Here is a 26,494-nt window from a genome sequence, read left to right on the forward strand (position 1 = left end):
AGGTTTCCCCTTTTTGATAGTGGGTTGTCAAGAAAGTGCTGCCCCCAAATGGCAAACTGCGCATATTCTATATCTACAACCGCATATGAGCGCTGTAACACTTCACATGTCCACTGCTGCCTGCCCAGCAACATCCGCCAGTAACAAATATGGCTGCCGGATGACGTAGGAATCCTGCGTCCGCTCTCCTCAATGTACCGCACAACGTCAATCGTCTGTACCCACGTGGTACGCTCCATCAGGGACCTACCTTACCATGATCGAATAGATCGGCAATCCTCTCCAGGGCTGCACACCGAGCGTCCAAGAGACTGCTGTAAACACAAAGCTGCGGCCGATCCCCCGGCAGGCTTACCACAGCTGCAGTCACGTGATACACCCCTTCACGCCCGTGCACGGTCCCGTTATATGCTGGGTGAGCGGCGCTGGGGCTGCAGGTTAACCCTTGCAGGGCCACCCACAGTGAAGCCCCATAGGCAGTAGTGTAGTATGGTGCCAGCCATTTAACTGCATGGTACCATATGCAGGTGGTCAGTAGTTCTAATACACTCTAATTCTACTTCTAGTTTTTACAGTAGGAATACGTGAGGACACACAGCTCATTTCCTGTGTTCTAGCTCTCTGCTGTGTATGTTATGTTAATGTTCTAATGTGTTTTATTGTACCTTTTAGTAAATTAACGAGCAATATGTCCGGGGTAAAAAGAACTATGGACGATAAGGATCCTGACTATGACGACATATCAATGGTGCGGCAGAATAAGCGGCACAAGGCGATTGAGACCTCCGGTACGTGGCACCGTTCATTATTGTAGTGAGAAATCCATTTGTGTTACATTCAGGCGTTCCTGTCAAAGTGGAAGTCCAGCTGAACCGATCCTCGTAGGTGAGTGGTGGGACCTGCACATGTATACAGACAACGTCCGTCCGTCACACCCCATTGACTTCCATCAAGGTTTCTGTGGTTGGGATGCATGCTCCGTCTTTGTAGCCACACCCCAGTGACACTAGTCCATCACGGAAATCCTCAGAGGACCACCGAATGGCGTACCAGACGCAGATTTGAACATGGCCTCACCTAAAAATGTGCCGCTATGTGCTAAGTAAAGGGCCATTTATAACAATAACGCCTCGTTTCTGTGTCCGAAAAATCTGTCCATGTTTCACCCGTGTGTCCATTTTTTGCCCTCCGTGTGTCATCTGTATTCCACAGACACTGCTCAGCTGAAAATTAAATTTCCAGACCATCTAAAAGTGGTCAGTGAAAAACGGAAGTGTGAACGAGGCCTTAGAGTACATTCACACAACCGTATGTATTTTGAGGTCCGCAAAATACGGATGACGTCTATGTTTTTTTTGCATACCCATTGACTTCAGTGAGTCCATGGTCCGCATTTTGCGGACATATTCTGTGAACATAAGGGTGTGGAAAGCACATGTTTTTTTTTTTTTCTTTGAGCTTTCCGCATCCATATGTCCATTCCACAGGATAGAATATGTCCTATACTTGCGGACCATAGACCTATTGAAGTCAATAAGTCTGCAAAGAAAGAACCATAAGCAATACGGATGTTATCCATATTTTGTGGATCCGCGTTTTGCAGACATAAAATACATACGGGCGTGTGCTTTAGGCCTCATGCACACGGCCGTTGTTTGGGTTCGCATCCGAGCCGCCGTTTTGGCGGCTCGGATGCGGACCCATTCATTTCAATTGAACCGCAAAAGATGCGGACAGCACTCAGTGTGCTGTCTGCATCCGTGGCTCCATTCCGCGGCCCTGCAAAAAAAATATAACATGTCCTATTCTTGTCCGCGATTTGCGGACAAGAATAGGCATTTATTTTGCCGGCGCCCGTTCCGCAAATTGCCGCAAAAAACGGCACGGTCGTGTGCATGAGGCCTTAGGATTAAGATCTTATGCGCACGACTGTATCTGTTATGTAGTCGGTAGTGTTGAGCAAACTTGTGTTTTAAGTTCGCCGTCTAAAGTTCGGGTTATCGAAGAATCACGTTATGGATTCCGCTACCACGGACCATAATGGAATTTAGAATCCATAACACGATTCTTCGATAACCCGAACTTTAGACGCCAAACTTAAAACACAAGTTCGCTCAACACTTGTAGTCGGCACTAGGGCTGAAACGAATACTCAATTGAATCGAGTAATTCGACACCAAAAAATCCTTGATGCAAATTTTTGGCATCGAGGAGTCGTTTGTGTCATGTGACCACGGAGCGGGAGTGAAGCACTTGCTATAACTCACCGCTCCGTGGTCACCCACACCGCGTGCACTGTATCCTGACACATAGTGTGCATGTAAGCGCGCACTATGACCCGACTGGGGGGAGGCAAGCTGATGGCACTGGGGGGGGGGGGGGGGCAGCTGATGGCACTAGGGCAGTGGTGGCGAACCTATGGCACGGGTGCCAGAGGCGGCACTCAGAGCCATCTCTGTGGGCACCCACACCCTGAAAAAAAGTCTAAGGCATGCCAGTATGCCTAACACTTTTTCTGCCATTCATCAGCGCAGGCGCGCTATGGGCAGCACACAGAGTGTAGGCAGGCTATCATAGATAAATGATAAAGTACATAAAATATATACTATATTGGACTGTGATATTCAGGTTAAATTGCCGTGTTGGCACTTTGCGATAAATAAGTGGGTTTTGGGTTGCAGTTTGGGCACTCGGTCTGTAAAAGGTTCGCCATCACTGCACTAGGGGGCAGCTGATGGCATTGGGGAGGAAGCTTATGGCACTGGGGACAGCTGATGGCACTGGGGAGGAAGTTGATGGCACTGGGGGGGCTGATGAGTTTTTATAAAGAAAAACTTTCTTTTATTTAGTTTTTTGTTATTAGAGTACTAGATTAATCGTTGGATTAATCGATAAAATACTTGATTACAAAAATAGTCGATAGCTGCAGCCCTTGTCCGCACATTGCGGATCTGCCAAATACGGACGCGGTCTGTGTTGCATCCCCATTTTTTGCAAACCCATTGACTTTGTGGTCCGCATTTTGCCGCCAGGTATAGGACATGCTCTATCTTTAGCGGAACGGACATATAAATGTGGAAAGCACAAGGGTCATCCGCGTGCTTTCCACATCTGTATGTCTGTTCTGTGAAAAGATAGAACATGTACGCAAACTGCAAAGACGAAAACAATGGGTCCGCAAATAAAATGTGGATGGCACACGGACTGCAAAACTCATATGGTCATGTGCATGAGGCCTAATAGTGTGATCAGTAGGTTGGGTCAGATTTCCAGCCACGAGGGCTGAGTACTCCATAGTGATGATCAGAAATTCAACTGCAGCAATGTGATGGTCTTACCGATCTCTCTACGGGTGGCCGTACACCTCAGATAGCTGTCAGACAAACTTGCAACCACTCTATACACATACGCCTGGCTTTTACCAAGTGTGCATGTGTTCTCAAAGGGGAGAGGGTGAAAAAATCATGAAAACAGGGATTTGATGTCCCTCGGTTTGAATGGAGCTATAGTCAAGCATGCACACCACTGCTCCATTCAATGTCGGCGGGACTGCTGGAGATAGATGGATCATTACAGCTCCGGTCCCCATTTGCCCACAGCGCCGCACGATGGATCATTACAGCTCCGGCCTCCATCCGCCCGCAGCGCCGCACGATGGATCATTACAGCTCCGGCCCCCATCCGCCCGCAGCGCCGCACGATGGATCATTACAGCTCCGGCCTCCATCCGCCCGCAGCGCCGCATGATGGATCATTACAGCTCCGGCCTCCATCCGCCCGCAGCGCCGCACGATGGATCATTACAGCTCCGGCCCCCATCCTCCCGCAGCGCCGCACGATGGATCATTACAGCTCCTGCTAGACTCAAATCTGTGGCAGGCTTCAATACTGTGGGGCTGAGCTGCAGTACTATGTACGGCGCTAAGCTTTGTGAGCTGCTGGGAGTCCACGGCTCCCTGATACATCTGGTCGGAGGATAGGTCATCATTATCATTTCCTGGATAACCCTTTTATTGGCGCCTATGATAGGGATCAGAGCACACAGTGCATTGCAGTTTGCTGTGTAGCCTATGCTGATTCCATATCCTGCCATTGGTATATGCTGTCACTTTCTGCAGTGGGAATACCCCTCTAATGTAACATGTATGCTGTGACTAACGAGAAGAATTCAGTTGTATTACATGTAGGAATTGATTGAAGATTTGTCACATTTTTAGTTCAGTGTCTTTAGGTAAAAAGATAATGAGGGTCCAGATAATAAATTAGGCTTCTGTACAATTCTGTAAGAAGACTTCTTATTTCTGTCTTCCAGCTCGTGATGCTGCCATCTCCAAGATAGAGTCCATTGTGAAAGAGCAGTTTGCTATTGAGCTGAAGAACAAGGAGCATGAGATTGAAATCATCGATCAGGTGGGTTGTGTACGGCTTCGTCATAGGTGGACACGTATTACAGAGTCAGTGCATTAGAGGGGTTTCCTTATTTGCATCAACATGCTTTTAAAATAATTTATGAAGATACCTGTAATTCTGTAATGTGTTTCTTATACCTTTATTGCTCCTATCTTCTGTTCTGGGCTGTGGTCACATGACCATGTCCATGCAGCTCTTTCTTATTTATCTGTGATGTTATGTCCATGGTAGTGTCAGTGAGAGGGGTGTGTCTATGTAACGAGCTGGTGGGAGGAGCTATAAACTAGCTGGGCGGTGATAGGGGAGTGTCTATGTAACTAGCTGGTGGGAGGAGCTATAAACTAGCTGGGGGTTGTTAGGGGTGGTGATAGGGGAGTGTCTATGTAACTAGTTGGGTGGGAGGAGCTAGTTGTGGCCAATGACAGGTGCACAGATGTTGAGAGAGGGACCCCTTCGGTGATACCCATATGCCCTAATTTTTTGGCTTTTTAGTGAATGACGTGATGATATTTAATCTTCATTCTTTCCTACTTTCTCTTAATCAGCGCTTGACTGAAGCGAGATGTATGATGGATAAACTTCGTGCATACATTGTGGCCAATTACTACGCCTCTGCTGGGGTCAGCAAAGCACAAGAGGTACAACAACTGTCTTCATGTTCTCTCATATTTATCTGCCATATGTTGTTGTTAGCTTCATTTTCAGGGTGACCGCCACTGTGTGTGAATACAGCCTGAGTTGGTGATTCTACAATGTAGCAGGCAGTCATTTCCCAGTCCACAAAATCTCCACTCTTAAACCACAATTTACTCATTGTAGGCTACTTTCACACTAGCGTTTACATTTTCAGGTATTGAGATCTGTCATAGGGTCTTAATACCGGAAAGAAACGCTTCCGTTTTGTCCTCATTCATTTTCAATGGGGACAAAACTTAACTGAACAGAACGGAGTGCTCCAAAATTCATTCCGTTCCGTTTGGTTGCGTTCCCATACCAGAGAGCAAACCGCAGAACGCTGCGGTTTTCTTTCCGTCCTGGGATGCGGAGCAAAACGGATCAGTCATGACCCACAATGCAAGCCATTGGGGACGGGTCCGTTTTCTCTGACACAATAGAAAACGGATCCGTCCCCCATTCACTTTCAATGGAGTTCTTGACGATCCGTCTTGGCTATGTTTATAACGGATGCAGATGGTTGTATTATCGGTAATGGAACCCTGCCAGACCAGGCAAAAACGCTAGTGTGAAAGTAGCCTTAGTATACACTACTAAAGTGGACGCTGCACATCTTGCAGGAGCGCATGGCATTATACTGATTTCTAATTCTCTGCATGACCTTACTGCCACACAATCAGGCCTCATGCACACGTCTGTTTTTTCATTCCGTGTCCGTTGTTCAGTTTTTCGTGATTTTCTGCGGACCCATTGACTTTCAATGGGTCAGTTGAAAACTCGGCTAATGCACCGTTTGTCATCCACGTACGTGATCCGTGGTTCCAGTCCGTAAAAAAAATATAACCTGTCCTATTTTTTTCACGGAAAACGGTTCACGGACCCATTCAAGTCAATGGGACCGTGAAAGAACGCGGAGGCACACAAGATTGTCATCCGTGTCAGTTTTTTTTCCTATCATTTGCATGGCAAACTTGACTTAGACTTTTTTTTACTTTCCTTCATGTCTGGTGAGCCTCCAAAAATAAAGGAAGTCACACGGAAACAAAAACGGATCACGGAACAACGGAACCCCTTTTGCGGAACAGAACACAACAACGGTCGTGTGCATGAGGCCTTATACTGACATAAAGCTGTCACAATGATTCTGTAGACGTAAGGTCAAGCAGAGGCACATAACATTATAAATCAGTATAATGGCGTGCGCTCCTGTTACCCCTGGATAAAAGCAGTGTATAATGTGATGGAAAAATGAATCCAGCCAGCAAAGGAGACAATATGGATAATCACAATACATTAGTAAGTGCCTTGTGTTAACTTTCTCTACATGATAAATGCCACTTGCTGAAGTGAGACAACCCCTTTAAGATCTCGCCACAGCATTTCAATTGGTTTGAGGTCAGGAGTTTGAATGAGCCATTGCAACACCTTGATTCTTTTTTTTTTGCAATTTTGTTGTAGATTGGCTGGTGTGCTTGGGATCGTTGTCTTGTTGCGTGAACCAGTTTGGGCCAAGTTTTAGCTTTTAGATAAATCGCCTCATATTTGCTTCTTAAATACTTTTGTATATGGAAGAGTTTATGGTTGTCTCGATGACTGCAAGGTGCCCAGGTCCTGTGGCTGCAAAACAAGCCCAAATCATAACACGCTTGACAGATGGTATGAGGTATTTGGTCTTCACCACTTTGGTCTCGTCTGTCCAAAGAACATTGTTCCAGAAGTCTTGTGGTTTGTTCAGAAGCAGCTTTGCCAGCTTAACCTCCTCTGGACCGCCTAACGCAGATCCGCGGTCCGGAGGCGGCAGCTCTGCGCAGATTGACGCATATACGCAGAGCCGTGATTTCCTGTGAACGCGCACACAGGCGCGCGCGTTCACAGGATCGGAAGGTAAGAGACAGGATCTCCAGCCTGCCAGCGGCGATCGTTCGCTGGCAGGCTGGAGATGCGATTTTTTTAACCCCTAACAGGTATATTAGACGCTGTTTTGATAACAGCGTCTAATATACCTGGTCCTCTGGTGGTCCCTTTTGCTTGGATCGACCACCAGAGGACACAGGTAGCTCAGTAAAGTACTACAAAACACCACTACACTACACTACACCCCCCCCCCCCCGTCACTTATTAACCCCTTATGAACCCCTGATCACCCATGATCACCCCATATAGACTCCCTGATCCCCCCCCTGTCATTGATCACCCCCCTGTAAGGCTCCATTCAGACGTCCGTATGATTTTTACGGATCCACGGATACATGGATCGGATCCGCAAAACACATACGGACGTCTGAATGGAGCCTTACAGGGGGGTGATCAATGACAGGGGGGTGATCACCTCATATACACTCCCTGATCACCCCCTGTCATTGATCACCCCCCTGTCATTGATCACCCCCCTGTCATTGATCACCCCCCTGTAAGGCTCCATTCAGACGTCCGTATGTGTTTTGCGGATCCGATCCATGTACATTTATATTCCAGACTTCTTCTCACGCTTTAGGGCAGTATAAATACCCCACATGTGACCCCATTTCGGAAAGAAGACACCCCAAGGTATTCCGTGAGGGGCATATTGAGTCCATGAAAGATTGAAATTTTTGTCCTAAGTTAGCGGAAAGGGAGACTTTGTGAGAAAATACAAAAAAAATATCAATTTCCAGTAACTTGTGGCAAAAATTTTTTTTTTCTATGAACTCGCCATGCCCCTCATTGAATACCTTGGGGTGTCTTCTTTCCAAAATGGGGTCACATGTGGGGTATTTATACTGCCCTGGCATTTTAGGGCCCGAAAGCTTGAAAAGAAGTCTGGGATCCAAATGTCTAAAAATGCCCTCCTAAAAGGAATTTGGGCCACTTTGCGCATCTAGGCTGCAAAAAAGTGTCACACATGTGGTATCGCCGTACTCAGGAGAAGTTGGGGAATGTGTTTTGGGGTGTCATTTTACATATACCCATGCTGGGTGAGATAAATATCTTGGTCAAATGCCAACTTTGTATAAAAAAATGGGAAAAGTTGTCTTTTGCCAAGATATTTCTCTCACCCAGCATGGGTATATGTAAAATGACACCCCAAAACACATTGCCCAACTTCTTCTGAGTACGGTGATACCAGATGTGTGACACTTTTCTGCAGCCTAGGTGGGCAAAGGGGCACACATTCCAAAGAGCACCTTTCGGATTTCACCGGCCATTTTTTACAGATTTTGATTTCAAACTACTTCTCACGCATCTGGGCCCCTAAAATGCCAGGGCAGTGTAACTACCCCACAACTGACCCCATTTTGGAAAGAAGACACCCCAAGGTATTTTGTGATGGGCATAGTGAGTTAATGGAAGTTTTTATTTTTTGTCACAAGTTAGTGGAATATGAGACTTTGTAAGAAAAAAAAAAAAAATCATCATTTTCCGCTAACTTGTGACAAAAAATAAAAGGTTCTATGAACTCACTATGCCCATCAATGAATACCTTAGGGCAGGGGTAGGCAACCTCTGGCTCCCAGCTATTGTGAAACTACAATTCCCAGCATGCTCCATTCATTTCTATGAGAGGTTTTTAGAAGAACAGAGCAAGTATGCATACTGGGAGTTGTAGTTTCACAACAGCTGGGAGCCGGAGGTTGCCTACCCCTGCCTTAGTGTGTTTACTTTCCGAAATGGGGTCATTTGTGGGGTTTTTCTACTGTCTGGGCATTGTAGAACCTCAGGAAACATGACAGGTGCTCAGAAAGTCTGAGCTGCTTCAAAAAGCGGAAATTCACATTTTTGTACCATAGTTTGTAAACGCTATAACTTTTACCCAAACCATTGGTTTTTTTTTTACCCAAACATTTTTTTTTAATTAAAGACATGTAGAACAATAAATTTAGCGAAAAATTTATATATGGATGTCGTTTTTTTTGCAAAATTTTACAACTGAAAGTGAAAAATCAAAAAAATCGTTAAATTCCAATTAATAACAAAAAAAGTTAAAATGTCAGCAGCAATGAAATACCACCAAATGAAAGCTCTATTAGTGAGAAGAAAAGGAGGTAAAATTCATTTGGGTGGTAAGTTGCATGACCGAGCAATAAACAGTGAAAGTAGTGTAGTGCAGAAGTGTAAAAAGTGGCCTGGTCATTAAGGGGGTTTCAGCTAGGGGGGTTGAAGTGGTTAAGCCATGCTGCCATGTTGTTTGTAGAAAAAGGGGCTTTCTCCTGGCAACACTTCTAAACAGGCCATACGTGTTCAGGCTTTTTCTAATTGTACTGCCATGAGATTGAACATTTAACATGCTAACCAAAGTCTGTAGAGTCTTAGTCTTGTGACTCTTGAGTTTTTTGCAATTTCTCTGACCTTGAGGTGAATTTTCTGGGATGTCCACTTCTGGGAAGGTTGTCAATTGCTTCTCTAAGATCATTTTCAATGTCTTTCCTTCTTGGCATTGGCATTGGGCAAACTGCCCAAATGTCTTCTTTTCTTAAGGTGCTCACTCCTGCTTATGATCAGGTAATCAATGGCTTTTGATTAGCAGCACATGGCTGCTACTTCCCCTATATTTCCTTGGGAGCGGTAAGGGCGTATTTTTTATTTCACACACGGCTTCTGCATTTTGGCCTAGTTTTTGGTAAGTAAAGACACTGTAATATGCCATATATTGTTGGTCATCTGAATTTGTATTTACCTCCGTATGTGCTGATGTATAAAACCAGATAGTTCAAAGAGGGTGTAGTTTGTTTTTCTCATTACTGTATTTGTAAGGTAAATATTTTAGGGAATCCATAAAGATTATTCAGGAATGTGAGACTATCAGACCAGAAGGGGAATACATTACAACAGGACCGTACAGAGTAAGTTAAGGTACCAACGATTGCCTGGTATCCAAAACGGAGGTCTGATGAGGAAGCTCCAATTTTTTTTAAAGCCAAACAGGGGTATAGTGTATACTATTAAGGAATCTTGATGGAAGGAGAAGTCACAAGCACTTGCTATTGAATTGTAGGAATTTGTCACCTCCTTCCAGTCATCAGAAGATGTCAGGCAAATTCATTACCAATTTGGCATAGGCTTTATCAAAGGGCTTGACTTATAGTCTATAGAAGTAAACATGCCTACGCAAGGGGCTTAGGTAACTCGGATGTCCCAAGAGTCTCACAGTTTTAAGAGAGACTAGTTTGATGAGTGAATGTGCCGAACTGGCCCTAAGTGCATAACGGAATTGGAAAGAATAAAAGAATGAGCTTTGTGCAGTTCCATACCGGTCCCTGATTTCCTCAACGCAAAGTGGTTCTCAAGTAGCTAAGAATAGGTGTATCGTAAATGGGACACGCAAAAGGTGCAGTGATTGCAAGTAGGGCAGGTGAGGGTTAGACTTAAGAGAAGTTGTAGGAAAATACGTTTGGCTGTCAGCACCTTCAGGTAGATACTGAGCAACCCTCCACACTTTAGCCAAAAGAAGGGGATTTATACCATGTAGTAGATTGTGAGGCATTCATGGGATTTCCCAATGGCCCTTGCTAATGTTGTCACCATGATGGCTATGTAAATATCTATACACCAATAGGCATAGACCAGTTGAGAGGCTAAAAAGTATAAATACTAATTTGGGGCCGGCATGCCACTCTGGTGTTTGGGGGCCTGCAACTCAGCCAGAATATGGTTATACACGGCGACGCTGGTTGCGGCCAGGATCTCAAGGGCATCGCATAGAAATGGATGGGGTTTTAGCTGTGACTGCGACCCATAATGCGATTCACTGGTCGTAGTCACGGCACATTTGCGACCCCATTCATTTCTACGTGATCACTAATACTCTGTGATGCCCCTCCGATCCTGGCCGTGACCAGTGTAGCCGTACTCTACATCTAGGTGTTTGACCTTGCCAATAAAAAAATAGTCAAGTAGTCCAAATGCCGTTTCTGGGATGAGGAAAGGTGAAACATGAAATACTGGCACATACTAAAATGTAGGTAGATCATTTTGAATATGTTAATCTGTCCTATGAGCACTGGCAAGTGCTTCCAAAGGGCTAGGTTGCCTCTTACTGTTTGTCAAGAAATTTTAGGGCAACGTAGTGAAAACAGGGCTTTAAAATTCAATCTGCTGAGGAGTTCCCATAAATATTGCTACTCGACAGACTCAAAGACTTTAGAAGAGTCTAGATCCACTGCCAGTGGTCGTTTTGCACACCCGCATTTAGATACAGACTTTAGGTATTGTGTCTTGCTTAACCTAGAATCTGTGATGCGGTGTCTGGCAGAGTTGGAAACTCATTCGGAAGCCCCCAGCAGTCTAACTATGTCTGAGAATGAAGAAAATACTTTTTTCTTCTTATTATTATTACTGCTGTTTGATATTTAGTCATTTACTCTTCTTCCTTTTTGTACCACTGATTATGTAGAGTTTACTTTTGAACAGTGAAAATATAATGACAATTTAATTACGAATTTGCCTCTTGTTTACCCAGGCGACATCTTCTTGTGATCCTACCATTTTGAACCATCCATCGATAAAGAAGTTTATAGAATCCCCCTCTCGGGCTGCTTCTCCCGCAAACCACCGCTCTGATACACCCTCTGCCAATAATTCAGAAACTGACTCGGTCTGCACCCATAGTGAGTTGGATAAAGACAACCAAGTTCTTAGCAAAGCAATTCATAAAGGGACTTCTCCAACGGACGTCAACCTTGTGAAGGTATATTTTCTGAAGTCCTATAATCAGTATGGCTAAAGGGGTTTTCCAGGTCTTCTAAATCAATGGCATATCAATATTACATCAGTTGGGAGTACGACTCTTGGCTCCCCCACTGGTCAGCAGTTTTAAAGCTCCATGGCGGTCCCCTTGGTTGTCAGTGACAGCTTTGTACTTTTAGTAGTGGCTATGCTTGGTATTCAAGTTCAGTACAGTATCTTCCCGGTCACGGAAGTAGGACTGAGCTGTAATACTATGCAGAGTGCTGAGCTTTTCTGTCCAGAGAATGTAATAGATTTGTACGTTCACATGTTGTGGATACATTTCTTTTCATGCAGCTTTGTCCTCTACCAGTAAAGTGGATGAGATTTTAAGATTTCTCATTAATATGTTGCATAAAAAATCCACAGAATAAAATGACCTGTGGTGCAAAATCTGCAGCAGGGATTTCCACTGTATCTTACGTCCTGTGTGGACAATACCCTAAGAAGATGCGGGGCTTGCTGGAGCAGTGTGGCCCCATTTAAACTGCTGACCGGTGGAGGTGTCTGACCCCCACCGTTCTGATATTGATGGCCTATCCTAAGGACAGAAGAACCAGAAAGCCCTTTATACTCTTTTCCATGCCTACTAAAAAGGGATTTGGTGCATTCACAACATCCCTACTAAGTGCTCACTCCAATGGTAAATGAGTTTTCCAGCTGGAAAAAAAAATATGTTGGCAGTGGGTTTGGGGGGAGTTAAAAAATAAAGCTGTGGATATCTGTAAAACACACAGAATTAGATAAATTAAACTAGCTTTACATGTGCATAAGCAGGGAACCAGACGGCTCAAGGTTAGGTGTGCTTACTATATTTAATACCCTTGAGTGCCCAAAATGCTCCTCCTCGCAGGTTTTGTAAATTGGACAGATTAGGGCTAACTCACAAGAGGGTGCTATGGTACATCAGGTCAGAGGGGTCCCTAACACAGACTGAGCCACCTGCCAGGAGTGAATACGTACTCTCATCAGAAGCAGTGGAGGCGGATTTATAAAGGAGAGGGATATTAGAGAAACCTTCATGGGACCTGCACAATACACCATTTAGCACCGTAGTAAAATCTTTATCCAGTCTATGAACAAGCATCGGCTGAGAGGCATAAAATAGCAACAAAAACTTGTTGCTGTCAACGATCTCTGATTTTAAAAGGTTAAGTTTTATTAGTAAACTTAACCCTTTCAGAACCCTTGCAAAAAAAGGGGTCAGTCAGCACATCCCAATGCGCAGGTGCACGCTGCTATGGCTAGAAACACGAAGAAAAGAACACAATGCAACAGCACTCTGCAAACACAAAGTACAATAATACCATAGTTATAGAAAATATTATGGTGCTAATGCTACGCTTATTTTGTAAAGTTGAGATTCTTGGCAAATACATCTTGTACAAAATTATTTGGTCCTTTCAGGACCCTGACACTAGGATTTTTGGTATAGAGCTGAGGACATGGGTTGCTAGATGGCCGCTAGCACATCCGCAATACCCAGTCCCCATAGCTCTGTGTGCTTTTATTGTGTATAAAAACCGATTTGATACATATGCAAATTAACCTGAGATGAGTCAGAGCTTGAAAATATGACTCTTCTCTTATCATACAAGTAAGGCTACTTTCACACTTGCGGCAGGACGGATCCGACAGGCTGTTCACCACGTCCGTTCCATCCTGCGGCTATTTCGCAGTGCCGCCGGACCGCCGCTCCGTCCCCATTGACTATAATGGGGACGGGGGCAGAGCTCCGGCGCAGCACGGCAGTGCACGGAGAAAGCCGCCGGACTAAAAAGCCTGACATGCAGTAATTTTAGTCCGGCGCCCTTTCTCCGTGCACCGCCGTGCTGCGCCGGAGCTCCGCCCCCGTCCCCATTATAGTCAATGGGGACGGAGCGGCGGCACGGCGAAATAGTCGCAGGACGGATCCGACACGGTGAACAGTCTGTCGGATCCGTCCTGCCGCAAGTGTGAAAGTACCCTAAGATATGTTAATTTGCATATGTATCAAATCGTTTTTTTTTACACAATAAAAGCACACAGAGCTATAGGGACTGGGTATTGCGGATGTGCTAGCAGCCATCTAGCAACCCATGTCCTCAGCTCTATACCAAAAATCCCGGTGACAGGTTCCCTTTAGAAATCTGGCCATTTTTTGGAAATCTGACATGTCACTTTTTCTGGTAATAACTTTGGAACGCTTTTACTTATCCTTATCCTTGTTCCGATCACCGGCGGGCGGTGATCGGAACAAGGTGCCTGCTGAAATCATTGAGCAGGCTCCTTGGCTAAATGCGCAGGGGGGTCCAGTGACGCCCCTTTCACAAATTATATTATTGTGTAAAACTTACATAAATAAAAAAAAAAGTATACATATTAGGTATCGCCACGTCCGTATCGACCGACTCTATAAAAATATCACATGACCTAACCCCTCAGATGAACACCGTAAAAAATGCTAGTGCTAAATAAACCATTTTTTGTCACCTTACATCACAAAAAGTGTAATGGCAAGCGATCAAAAAGTCACACGCACCCCAAAATAGCGCCTATCAAACCGTCATCTCATCCCGCAAAAAAAAACATACCTTATCCAAGGTAATCGTCCAAAAACTGAAAAAATTATGGCTCTCAGACAATGGAAACACTAAAACATGATTTTTTTTGTTTAAAAAAAGAAATCATTGTGTAAAACTTACATAAATAAAAAAAAGTATACATATTATGTATCGCCGCGTCCGTGACAACCTGGTCTATAAAAATACCACATGATCTAACCTCCTCAGATGAATGTTGTAAATAACAAAAAAAAATGGTGCCAAAACAGCTATTTCTTGTTACCTTGCCTCACAAAAAGTGTAATATAGAGCAACCAAAAATCATATGTACCCTAAACTAGTACCAACAAAACTTCTACCCTATCCCGTAGTTTCTAAAATTGGGTCACATTTTGGAGTTTCCACTCTAGGGGTGCATCAGGGGGGCTTCAAATGGGACATGGTGTAAAAAAAAAAAACAGTCCAGCAAAATCTGCCTTCCAAAAACCATATGGCATTCCTTTCCTTCTGCACCCTACCGTGTGCCCGTACAGCAGTTTACGACCACATATGAGGTGTTTCTGTAAACTACAGAATCGGGGCAATAAATATTGAGTTTTGTTTGGCTGTTAACCCTTGCTTTGTAACTGGAAAAAAAATATTAAATGGGAAATCTGCCCAAAAAGTGAAATTTTGAAATTATATCTCTATATTACATTACTTCTTGTGGAACACCTAAAGGGTTAACGACGTTTGTAAAATCAGTCATGAATACCTTCAGGGGTGTAGTTTCTAGAATGGGGTCATTTTTGGGTAGTTTCTATTATGTAAGCCTCGCAAAGTGACTTCAGACCTGAACTGCACAAATTGTAAATAGAAGCAGCACTATACGGTCCTTTGTCGATGTGTAAAGGGATGCAGCAGCCTCACCATTGGCCCTTAATCCAACAGGCCATAAGATACATGTAGAAAAGAAATGGCACCGGCAGCATCTCACATCTTCCAAACTTTTATTGCGACCCCCAGACGAGTAAAAACAGCAACGTTTCGGCTGAATCACAGCCTCAAAAAATGTCTGGTCTCACTCCCATTTCTTCTTGTTGCATGTTGAAGCTCTACTTGGAACCTTGTTAAGATCCAGCCATGCTAAATATGATTTTTTGCCATTTTTCAAGTGGTCTTAAACTTTTGATCAGGACTGTATTATAGAAGTAGAGAAATTGAAACTTTAAAATTTGCAATTTTCTTTCAAATTTTTGGTAAATTTTTATTTTTTTTATAAATAAGAATTTTTTTTTGTTTAACTTCATTTTACAAGTGTCATGATGTACAATATGTGACGAAAAAACAATCTCAGAATGGCCTGGATAAGTCAAAGCTTTTTAAAGTTATCACCACTTAAAGTGACAATGGTCAGATTTGCAAAAAATGGCCTGGTCCATAAGGTGAAATAAGGCTGTGTCCTAAAGGGGTTAAGGACCAGTTCAGTTATGAAGTCACTTTGGGGCTTACATAATAGAAACCACCCATAAATGGCTTCATTTTAGAAACTACACCCCTCAAGGTATTCAAAACTGATTTTACAAACTTTGGTAACCCTTTAGGGGTTCCACAAGATTAAAGGAAAATGTAGATGAAATGTCAGAATTTCAAATTTTTGGGCAGATTTTCCATTTTAATCCATTTATTTTTTCCGGTAACAAAGCAAGGGTTAACAGCCTAACAAAACTGAATATTTATTGCCCTGATTCTGTAGGTTACAAAAACACCCCATTTGTGATTGTTAACTGCTGTATGGGTACATGGCAGGGCGCAGAAGGAAAAGAACGTCATGTGTTTTTTGGAGGGCAGATTTCACTGGGATAATTTTAAGTTGCCATGTCACATTTCAAGACCCCCTGATGCACCCCTAGAGTAGAAATCCAAAAATGTTACCCCATTTTGGAAACTTCAGGATAAGGTGGCAGTTTTGTTGGTACTATTTTAGGGTATGTATGATTTTTGGTTGCTCTATATTACACTTTTTGTGAGGCAAGGTAACCAATAATAGCAGTTTTTTTTTATTTTATTTTTACGGTGTTCACCTGAGGGGTTAAGTCATGTGATATTTTTATACAGCAGGTCGTTACGGACACGGTGATATCTAATATGTATACTTTTTTTTTTTTTTAAGTTTTACACAATAAAAGCATTTTTTAAACAAAAATAATAATTGTTTTTTACTTTTTATTTTTGTCGCACTCTGGGACTAAAACTTCTGGGTTCTGATGCTCTCTGCAATTCATTACAAAACATCATGTATTGTAATGCATTGCTTGTCAGCTTTTATGTTGACAGCCTGCTTGTAAGACCCAGCCTAAGGGGCTGGATCTCACAGGCTTCCGTAGAAGGAAGGTCCCGAGGCCTATGGAAGACATCGGGCTGCCATCGGGTCTCGGTTACTGCAGTGCAGGGACCTGATGGAGATGCGGAGGGCACCTGTACCCCCCGCAAACCCTCTTCATGCCGCGGTCAGCTAGCTGACCACGGCATACAAGGGGTTAATACACTGGCATCTGTGTTTTCACCAATGCCAGCGTATGCAGCAGAGACGAAGGTCCTTTACGGGTTAATGATCCTGAAAAAATAAACAAAACAACAACAGTAGACATAGAATATATAAACTAATGCTATATTCACTATATAAAGTAATTATGAGGTACTTAGCAAATGTATTTGGATAAAAATAATTTGTGCCCATCCACCACGGCAAGGTGACCTTATTCTGGACAGGAGCCTACTATGTATCGTACGTCTCCTATGCCAACGGTCTCAAATTAATTGAAGGAGAGAAGGCTCTACATATATAATGAATCTGCCCTATAGGATACCTATCTGTGCCTGCAGGCGTCAGGTGAATTCAGGGAGAGCAAACGACAGCTATATACACTGCACAGTCTGTGAAAAGGGCAGTTACTCAGGAGTACACGACCAAAGTGGAGACCACCACACCTCCGAATGCATATTGCAAAAACGAACGGCAAGCTTAGGGCTGTTTCACATGAGCATGTGCAGTCCGAAAATCACGTTCCGTGTTTGCGCATGATCCTCCGTTCTGGACACTGCTCGTCTTGCAGGAGCGCATGGCATTATAATGATTTATAATGCTATATGCCTCTGCATGATTATATTGCTACAGAATCATAGTGACAGTGTTATTTCAGTATGATCCTGCAGAAGGACGATCATGCAGAGGCACACAGCATTATCATGATTTATAATCCTGTGTGCTCCTGCAAGACGAGCAGTGTCCAGAACAGAGGATCACGCTCGCACATGGAACATGATTTCCAGACTGCACACACTCATCTGAAAGAGCCCTTAGTCAGCACTTCCTGTAAACTGAAGTAAATGCACAAATCTACGTTGCCAAGGCTCAGACTGCAAAAGTAGAAGCAAACACAATGCAGTAGCACTCTGCAAACATAGAAAATATGAACTAATGCTATATTCACTATATAAAATGAAATCTTGTGATCCTGCCTTGCAGCACAGTTTATTCACATTGCAATGTAGTGAAGTAATTTCTTATTTCTGTAGGATGCTGCCTCAACAGAAAATATTAACGACAAATCCACTGGGTTTGCAGGATCTGAAGATACATCTCGACGTTTTGTGAAGAAAACTATCGTAGTGGGAAATGTCTCAAAGTATGTTTTCATTATTGAAAATGGAATATTGGTCCTATTCATGTATGCCGACTGGTTCATTCTGCAGGGTCCATGTCTTTAAATGTTACTTAAAGAGAACCTTTCACCGATTATTACACTGTGAACTAAGTATGCAGACATGGAGAGCGGCGCCCGGGGATCTCACTGCACTTACTATTATTCCCGGGCGCCGCTCCTTTCCCATGCTATGCCCCCTGTTATCTTCGCTCACTAAGTTATAGTAGGCAGAGATTTCAGTCACTAAGTTATGGTAGGCGGAGTCTGCCCTTGTTCTGCTGTAGCGCTGGCCAATCGCATTGCAGAGCTCACAGCCTGGGAGAAAATAACCTCCCAGGCTGTGAGCTCTGCGCTGCGATTGGCCAGCGCTAGAGCAGAACAAGGGCAGACTCCGCCTACCATAACTTAGTGACTGAAATCTCCGCCTACCATAACTTAGTGACTGAAATCTCCGCCTACTATAACTTTGCGGAGATACCAGAGGGCATAGCAGGAGAACGGAGCGGCGCCTGGGGATAATAGTAAGTGCAGTGAGATCCCCGGGTGCCGCTCTCCATGTCTGTATAATTAGTTCACATTGTAATAATCGGTGAAAGGTCCTCTTTAAAGGGGCTGTTGGGGCATATGGACTATTTTATTTTGATTGCATGTTACTCATTTTTGTCTAAATATAATTTTGTCAATCGGTCTTTATTAAAAACATTGAGCTGTTCTGTCACAAAGGCTTAACAGTTTTTCTATCTGTGTCACTATTACTTTCACTTTGTGCCAGTTATCTAACACTTATTTAAGCCACATTCTTATCAGTAAGATAAGAATTGAGCTATAATCATTGTTCAGGAGGTCAGAGAGCAGAGATAAGGAGCCCAGTCAGCTCCTGGTGTAACGAAAAATCCATAAAATCCAAAGCTTGCTACTAGAGCATCTCAGCTCTGTACAGAAAAAGGACTCCATGTTTTTAATAAAGACCAATTGAAAAAAATATTTTAAGCTTAAAATGAGTATAGTGCAGTAATAAAAAAATTGCCCCAGATGTGTACATAGCCTTTAAGGCTGCATCCACATCTGCATTACGTAATTCTGGTAGTCTGTTCTGGCAGAATAGCAGACTACCAGAACTAAGTATCCAGCATAGCTGTGGCGCACAGGATCCGGAAGGGCCCCAGCAGTGCCAGGCAATGCCTGATGCATTAATTCTAGTAGCCTACAGCTCTGCCGGAACGGACTACCAGACTACCGTAATGCAGATGTGACCGAGCCTAACTGTTTCGAAAATGCTCAACCGGGTTAAGCTTTATAACTGATCTGGTGATTAAGTGATGCTGATATTACCCCTTCAGGACCGCAATCTGTATATATACGTGATAGCTGCACATACCCCGTGCAGCTACCACGTATATAAACGTCAAACAAGCTCTTTAATCCAAGCGCTGCAAAGCGCTTGGATTAAAGCTTCTGCCCCTGCACTGTATGCTGTCACGGACAGCATCCAGTGCAGTAATGCCGGCAAGGGACCAATCAGAGTGGCCCCTTGCCGGCAATCGATCCGATTGGTTAGTCTGTGCAGACTAACCAATCGGATCGCGGCAGCGTTAAAATGCCGGTTTCAGGCTCTGATCTGCGCTCTGCAGATCAGAGCCTGAAAGCCGATAGTGTTCCTCATGCACCCCCGCCCCCCCGATCTGTGCCGCTCTAAGACCATGATGCCCCACTGTGCCTCGCCGATCTGTGCCCTCATCTCCTTCCTGCCATGCGATCCGCCCCCTTCCCGCCCCCTGCATTAATTTTCTAGCCGCCCCTCCGCCCCTCCTGTAGTTTGTACCCCCCGACTTATCCCCCCTCCCTTCCAGCGCTGCCCCCGATTCCCCATTCTGTGTGTGATGGCGGCGGCTCCATTCCTGAGCCGCCGCCATCAGCAGAGTGTCAGCTCTATGCTGACACTCTCCTGTAACCCCATAGATGCCGCGGTTGCGGCATCCATGAGGTTAACAGAGGGAGGGAGCTCCCTCTCTCCACCATCGGGGCTGCAGCGCTGTGATTGCAGCACCCGATGGTTGCCATGGCAACCGGACGCTTTGCAAAAGCGTCCGGTTGCCATGGCAAAGGTGTCCAGTGCTGCCACCTACAGGCAATCTGGAAGTATTATACTTTGCAATGCAAGAGCATTGCAAAGTATAGTACAACTATCAGCCCCACTGGATCTTCAAGATCCAAGAGGGAACTGATTAAAAAAAAAGTGAAAATAATAAAAGTAAAAATAAATCAATAAATAAAAAAAATTTAAATAAAAAAAGACATTGCCTTTTCCTATAAAAAAATGAAAAAATAAAATAAAATACACATATTAGGTGTCACCGCGTCCGTAACGACCATCTCTATAAATATATCACATGATGGACCGCGTCCGATAAACACCATAAAAATAAAATTAAAAAAACAGTGCCAAAAAAGCTATTTTTGTCACCTTACATCACAAAAAGTGCAACAGCAAGCGATCAAAAAGGCTTATGACCCCCCAAAATAGTACCAATCAAACCGTCATCTCGTCCCGCAAAAAATGATTCCCTATTTAAGAAAATCGCCCAAAAAATAAAAAAGATATGGCTCTCAGACTATAGAGACACTAAAACATAATTTTTTGGGTTTCAGAAATGCTATTATTGTGTAAAACTTAAATAAATGAGAAAACGTATACATATTAGGTATTGCCACGTCCGTAACGATCTTCTCTATAAAACTATCACATGACCTAACTCCTCAGATGAACGCTGTAAAAATAAATAAATGAAAACTGTTCCAAAACAGCCAATTTTTGGGTCACCTTGCCCCATAAAGTGTAATAATGAATGATCAAAAAATCCTATGTACCCAAAAATGGTACCAATAAAAACCTCAACACTTTCTGCAAAAAACGAGCTCCTGCACAAGACAATCGGCAGAAAAACAAAAAACATATGGCGTTCAGAAAACCAATCCAGCACAATCTACCTTCCAAAAACCGTATGGCATTCCTTTCCTTCTGCGCCCTGCCGTGTGCCCGTACAGCAGTTTACGATCATATGTGGGGTGTTTCTGTAAACCGCGGAATCAGGGTAATAAATATTGAGTTTTGTTTGGCTGTTAACCCTCAATGTGTTAAAGAAAAAAATATATAAAATGGAAAATCTGCCAAAAATGTGAAATTTTTAAATTTCATCTCCATTTTCCTTTAATTCTTGTGGAACGCCTAAAGGGTTAACAAAGTTTGTAAAATCAGTTTTGAGTAACTTGAGGGGTGCAGTTTCTATATTGGTGTCATTTATGGGGGTTTCCACTATGTAAGCCCCACAAAGGGACTTCAGACCTGAACTGGTCCTTTAAAAGTGGGTTTTGGAAATTTTCTTTAAAATTGTAAGAATTGCTTCTAAACTTCTAAGCCTTCTAACATCCTAAAAAAATAAAATGACATTTCCAAAATGATGCCAACATAAAGTAGACAATGTTAAGTAATAAATATTTTATTAGGTATCACTTTCTGTTTTAGAAGCAGAGAAATTGAAATTTGGAAAATTGTGAATTTTTCAATTTTTTTGTAAATTTGGGATCTTTTCATAAATAAAGGTGAAATATATTGACTCAAATATATGACTATCATGAAGTACAATGTGTCACGAGAAAACAATCTTAGAATGGCTTGGATAAGTAAAAGTGTTCCAAAGCTATTACCACATAAAGCGACACATGTCAGATTTGTAAATTTTGACCTGGAGACTGGGGCATCAATGACCCTTGGTCATGAAAGGGTTAATCAACTTTGTAAAATGAAAATTATACCCTGAAATCAACTGATTGTGTGACTGCATTTGTATTATTCCAACGCTATCTTAACTCCTTCCTTTATTTTAAGGTATATTCCTCCAGACAAGCGAGAAGAAAATGATCAGTCAACTCACAAGTGGATGATTTATGTGAGGGGGTCTAGAAAGGAACCAAGCATTGATCATTTTGTGAAAAAGGTCTGGTTCTTTCTGCACCCGAGCTACAAGCCTAATGACCTTGTTGAAGTCAGGTGAGTTTTAGAACAAACATTATTGGAATTTCCATAGATATAATGAAATAATTAAGAAGTAAGGACAACTTATATAATATGCATGTTATTCGGGAGTATAGTATTGATGACCTATCTTCAGGATAAGTCATCAAAATCAGATTTATAGGGTTATGACCACTGAAGGGCCTGTTTCTATGCCAGTTTAACGTTCATCAGTCACATGGCCTAGTTGCAAGCTCAGTCCCATTTAAGTGAATGGACCTGGGCTGCAATACCAAGGACACCCACTATAAAGTGTACAGCACTGTTCTTGATTTGCTATGAGTAGTCCACAGCACTCACCGGAGTGCTACGACCTCTTCAAACTGCTGATCGGTAGGGGTGCCATCAGTCGAACAGCACCAATTAGGCAGGGGCATAGCTATAGGTGTAGCGACTGCTTTGGGGCCCAAACTCAGAAGGGGCCCACCTAGGAGGACGACTAAAATATTTTGTCAGGGCCCCACAACTGTATTATAAAATGACATTATATATAGTGACACTGTAGGAAACGAAAGGCGCGGCTGCTGGGCCTCGTCTGAGAGCGCAATCTTAATTATCCTCAGGGGTGGGGGTTGCACAGGAGTTGGGAAGAAGTTTCGGAAAGAGGGTGGCCCGTTCAAACATTTCCTGTGGGGCCCGGTCATTTCAAGTTACGCCACTGCAATCAGGTATTGATGAGCTATACTGAGGATAGGTCATCAAGATTGTATTCCCAGAAAACCCATTTAACAAATAAAAATGACACTTCATGACTTTTTTTTATTATATAGATTTTTCTGATTGTTAGGCCTCATGCACACGACTGTGCCATTTTTTACGGTCCGCCGTCTGTGTGTCTTCTGCAATTTGCGGAACGGAACAGGCGGCCCATTGTAGAAATGCCTTATCTTTTCCCCAAAACTGCCAAGAATAGGACATGTTATATTATTTTTGCGGGGCTACGGAACAGAGTAACGGATGCGGACAGCACACGGAGTGCTGTCCGCATCTTTTGCAGCCCCATTGAAGTGAATGGGTCCGCACCTGAGCCGCAAAAACTGCGGCTTGGATGCGGATCAGAACAACGGTCGTGTGCATGAGGCCTTACTTTGAGCCAATCTTAAAGGGTTTTTCCAGGACTTATAAACACTGATAGCCAATCCGACCCTCAGGACGCCCTCCAATCAGCAGAATGAACTGGACACTTACACTGGCAAAGCACCATGCATGAAAATGTCGGTGTCCCTGGTGCTGCAGCTCAGTCGCATTCAAGTAACTGAGCTGCATAGGGTCCGGCAGTGAATATTTCCTACTTCTTATTGAAATAAACATGCACACTTAGCCAAGCATATTTATGGTGGATTCTCCATTGAGAACTGCACTGCATCGGCTTTTCATGCATTGTGCCTTTGCAACATGCTAAATGGGCTTAAAATCCATAAAGCATATTTCAGAATCTTCTTCTAGAGAGTCTTAATTTAAACTGGATTTGGGGTAAGATTTTCAAAAAGTACTTGTGAATGGGATTTTCAGTTGTCCACCTGCTTTTGGTTATGTTATATATTGGGAAGTTGTTGTACAGGTGAAACTCGAAAAATTAGAATATCGTGCAAAAATGTATTTCAGTAATGCAAATTAAAAGGAAATGCATTAATGCAGCTTAAAATTAGAATTTTGTGAAAAGGTTCAATATTCTAGGCCCAAAATGTCACACTCTAGTCAGCTAATTAATCCATACCCCCTGAGCGGAGGGTACCTGAGATTGTGACTTTGGGGTTTTCATAAGCTGCAAGCCATAATCATCCAAATTATAACAAATAAAGATATTGCACGATATTCAAATTTATCGAGTTTCACCTGTATAAGAAGAGCAGTCAGGTTCCCTTGTTACTCCCTTTTATGCTCGTATTATGCAGTTGTGTTGATTTTATGATTGTTTGCGAAACCTTTTTGTCTTTAGGGAGCCTCCTTTCCACTTGACACGCAGAGGTTGGGGTGAGTTTCCTGTAAGAGTCCAGATACACTTTAAAGACAGCCAAAATAAGAGGATCGATATCATTCATAACCTGAAGGTATTTTGGGTTTTATTTTTATTTTTTCTACATTTTTGGTTTTGGAGTCTTTGGTCACATCAGCTTATAAGATGCAGGCAGAGCCCGTGTGCAGTGTGAACAGAGTCTTAGTACATTAATCATTTAAATACAGCTAGATTACTCCTTTAGTTGTGTTATCCAGTTTCAGTATCTTTGCCAGTTATAAAATTACTTTCTCGGGGGGGGGGGGGGGGCAGTAATACTCACTATAAAACACATCTTTTTTTTTTTTTTGAGTTGTGGATAGGATTGATTTAAGAATAAAATAAAACATTAGCTGCCCTAGATTAATCCAAACCATGTGAATTTGACATAAAGCGCACCTGAGTTAAAAAAAAAATATAAAAAAGTTTGCATAATGGCTGTGCTTTGTACTATCATTGTTGTGAAGGAACAGTTCCTTTGGGGGGCTTCCCTAATGTCTTTTGAGCCTAATTATTTCCTACTTCAGCTGCACAGCTAGATGCATTTCTCTCAGAAGCAGGGGATGTCTCCCTTCTGCGGAATCTGCCTGCATTGTACTGCTGTGACGTCCTTTCCCTTACTTCCCATTCCCACTGTGTTTTTGTTTATCTTGAGCTCACAGACCAGATAAGGATGGGGAGATCACACTTACAGAAAAGCAGTGTGACTTCAGAAGCTATGTAGAAACATTTTTTTCTTTTTTTTATGAGGCCAAGGAGCTCAGCTACCTCTGACACGCCGTACTTCCTCTCAGTCCTATTCTGAGTCTCTATTACTAGGGATGGATCTTGCTTGACAACAGGCAATGGATTGCAAATTAGGTGGTAGTGAGTCTTCTAGTGGCCATTACTTTACAGCTTTTTTTTTTAGGTGGATGGAGGCAGAATTTGTAAATAAAATGATTTAGAAATTAGCTATTTACATCATTCTCTTTTAAATGAAATGAAATTGTGTGAAAGTGCAGTGACTCTAAGATGTTTAACAGTTAATTTATATTAAATCATAGAGGATCTTGTTATTGCATTTATCATTTTACACCATTCTTTATTTGAATTTTTAGCTGGACAGAACATACACTGGTTTGCAGACACTGGGCGCTGAAACGGTATGGTTTGTTTTATGTCTTTCCAAATTTCTCTACCTTTCAGAGACTCTGGTTTGTTTTCTTCGTTGTGTAAGTTTGTTCAGATGTGGCTGTTGGGTCCTTTGGAATTGGTTGTGCAAGCAGAATTCTTATATTTTGGACGTATTGACATAGTTCTACATTAATAGGCCAAGGGGGACATTTACTAAGACTGGCAATTTAGACGCCGGTCTTAGTCCATGTCTGCTGGCACTTGATGCGCCTAAGTTATGTAGAGGTGCTGGTGTAGAAAATGATAAATGAGATAAGCCGGACAGCCCACGCCATGCCTACTTTTTACGCCACCTCAGAATAATTACATGAGTGGGGAGAAGTCGCAGATTCGGCCGCATATCCCCTTTGCGACCGAATTTGCGACAAAAATTGGCGTACTTCGCATAATACATGACCCTCGGAGTCCTAAGGGGTATTTATTCTCTTACTTGTTTGTCTTCAGGTTGTTGAAGTTGAACTTCTTAGACACTCCTTCGGAGAAGATTACCTCTATTCGCAGTCTTCTAATGAATCTAGTCAGTCTGAAGGATCTGCGCCTGGACCTACCGCCATCAAATCTTCACCGCAGAAAGCGAGTCATGAGTTAACAGAAAAAGGTGCATTTAAAGTAGATGTTCAGCTTGTACTAGACCTCCATTCACACACTGATTGTGATAAATCTTTCTCATCTTTATACTGTCTGTACGTTTAGACTGTCTTCAGACGTGTTGACCGGGATGCCCCATTGAAGTGTCACACCTTCACAATCTATTTCTTAGTGGAAATGTAATGCTTAACCATCAGCCTTTTAGCAGAACATTGTTTTCAATAGATCATAGTTTTTACAGTAGATGGAGTTTTGTTTGGTAATTCCAAATCCCTGCAGAAACATAAGGTCTTCTGCACGAGTCGATAAGATGTCAAATAAGCAATTGTTCATTTGTCAGCTGATCAGATCCTTTATGGGATCATAAAAATGCTCACTGGTTGGCAGCACATCTTCCCGTGTAAATCGGGGATGGGCTGCTGACATCATGTATCATCATGTATTTGATGAAGTTATGGCTGTCGGTTGCTCCAGACATCTTCAGATAACTCTTCAGGATAAGCTGCCATACACTATGTGCACACATGAGTTATAAAACTTTACCTGATCATTATTTGACACAACCTGATCATTATCAGACATTTTTTTTAGCAGTTCTCTGCTTTCCATACTGTATTTCTAATTCTCTGTTGTATCTAGACTGGTG

At 42.9% G+C, this 26,494-nt stretch overlaps 1 protein-coding gene across 3 annotated transcripts in view; it reads left to right on the forward strand.

Annotated features, from left to right (window-relative positions):
• Positions 1-246: 246 nt before the first annotated feature.
• YEATS2 (YEATS domain containing 2) overlaps positions 247-26,494 on the forward strand; it is a 94,051-nt gene continuing 67,803 nt past the window's right edge. The window contains exons 1-10 of one of the 3 annotated variants that reach the window (XM_044290798.1): positions 247-415; positions 673-788; positions 4,313-4,410; positions 4,956-5,048; positions 11,522-11,749; positions 17,889-17,998; positions 21,903-22,064; positions 24,028-24,139; positions 25,185-25,229; positions 25,705-25,858. In XM_044290798.1, coding sequence (XP_044146733.1) covers positions 689-788; positions 4,313-4,410; positions 4,956-5,048; positions 11,522-11,749; positions 17,889-17,998; positions 21,903-22,064; positions 24,028-24,139; positions 25,185-25,229; positions 25,705-25,858 — 1,102 coding nt within the window. In that variant the 5' untranslated portion in view covers positions 247-415; positions 673-688. Of the gene's footprint in view, positions 416-672; positions 789-4,312; positions 4,411-4,955; positions 5,049-6,271; positions 6,382-11,521; positions 11,750-17,888; positions 17,999-21,902; positions 22,065-24,027; positions 24,140-25,184; positions 25,230-25,704; positions 25,859-26,494 lie in introns of those variants that run through there. The other 2 variants (XM_044290797.1, XM_044290800.1) reach the window with 2 other exon arrangements.

This window comes from Bufo gargarizans, chromosome 4 (assembly GCF_014858855.1).
Source record: "Bufo gargarizans isolate SCDJY-AF-19 chromosome 4, ASM1485885v1, whole genome shotgun sequence".
In the NCBI taxonomy this organism is placed as follows: Eukaryota; Metazoa; Chordata; class Amphibia; order Anura; family Bufonidae; genus Bufo; species Bufo gargarizans.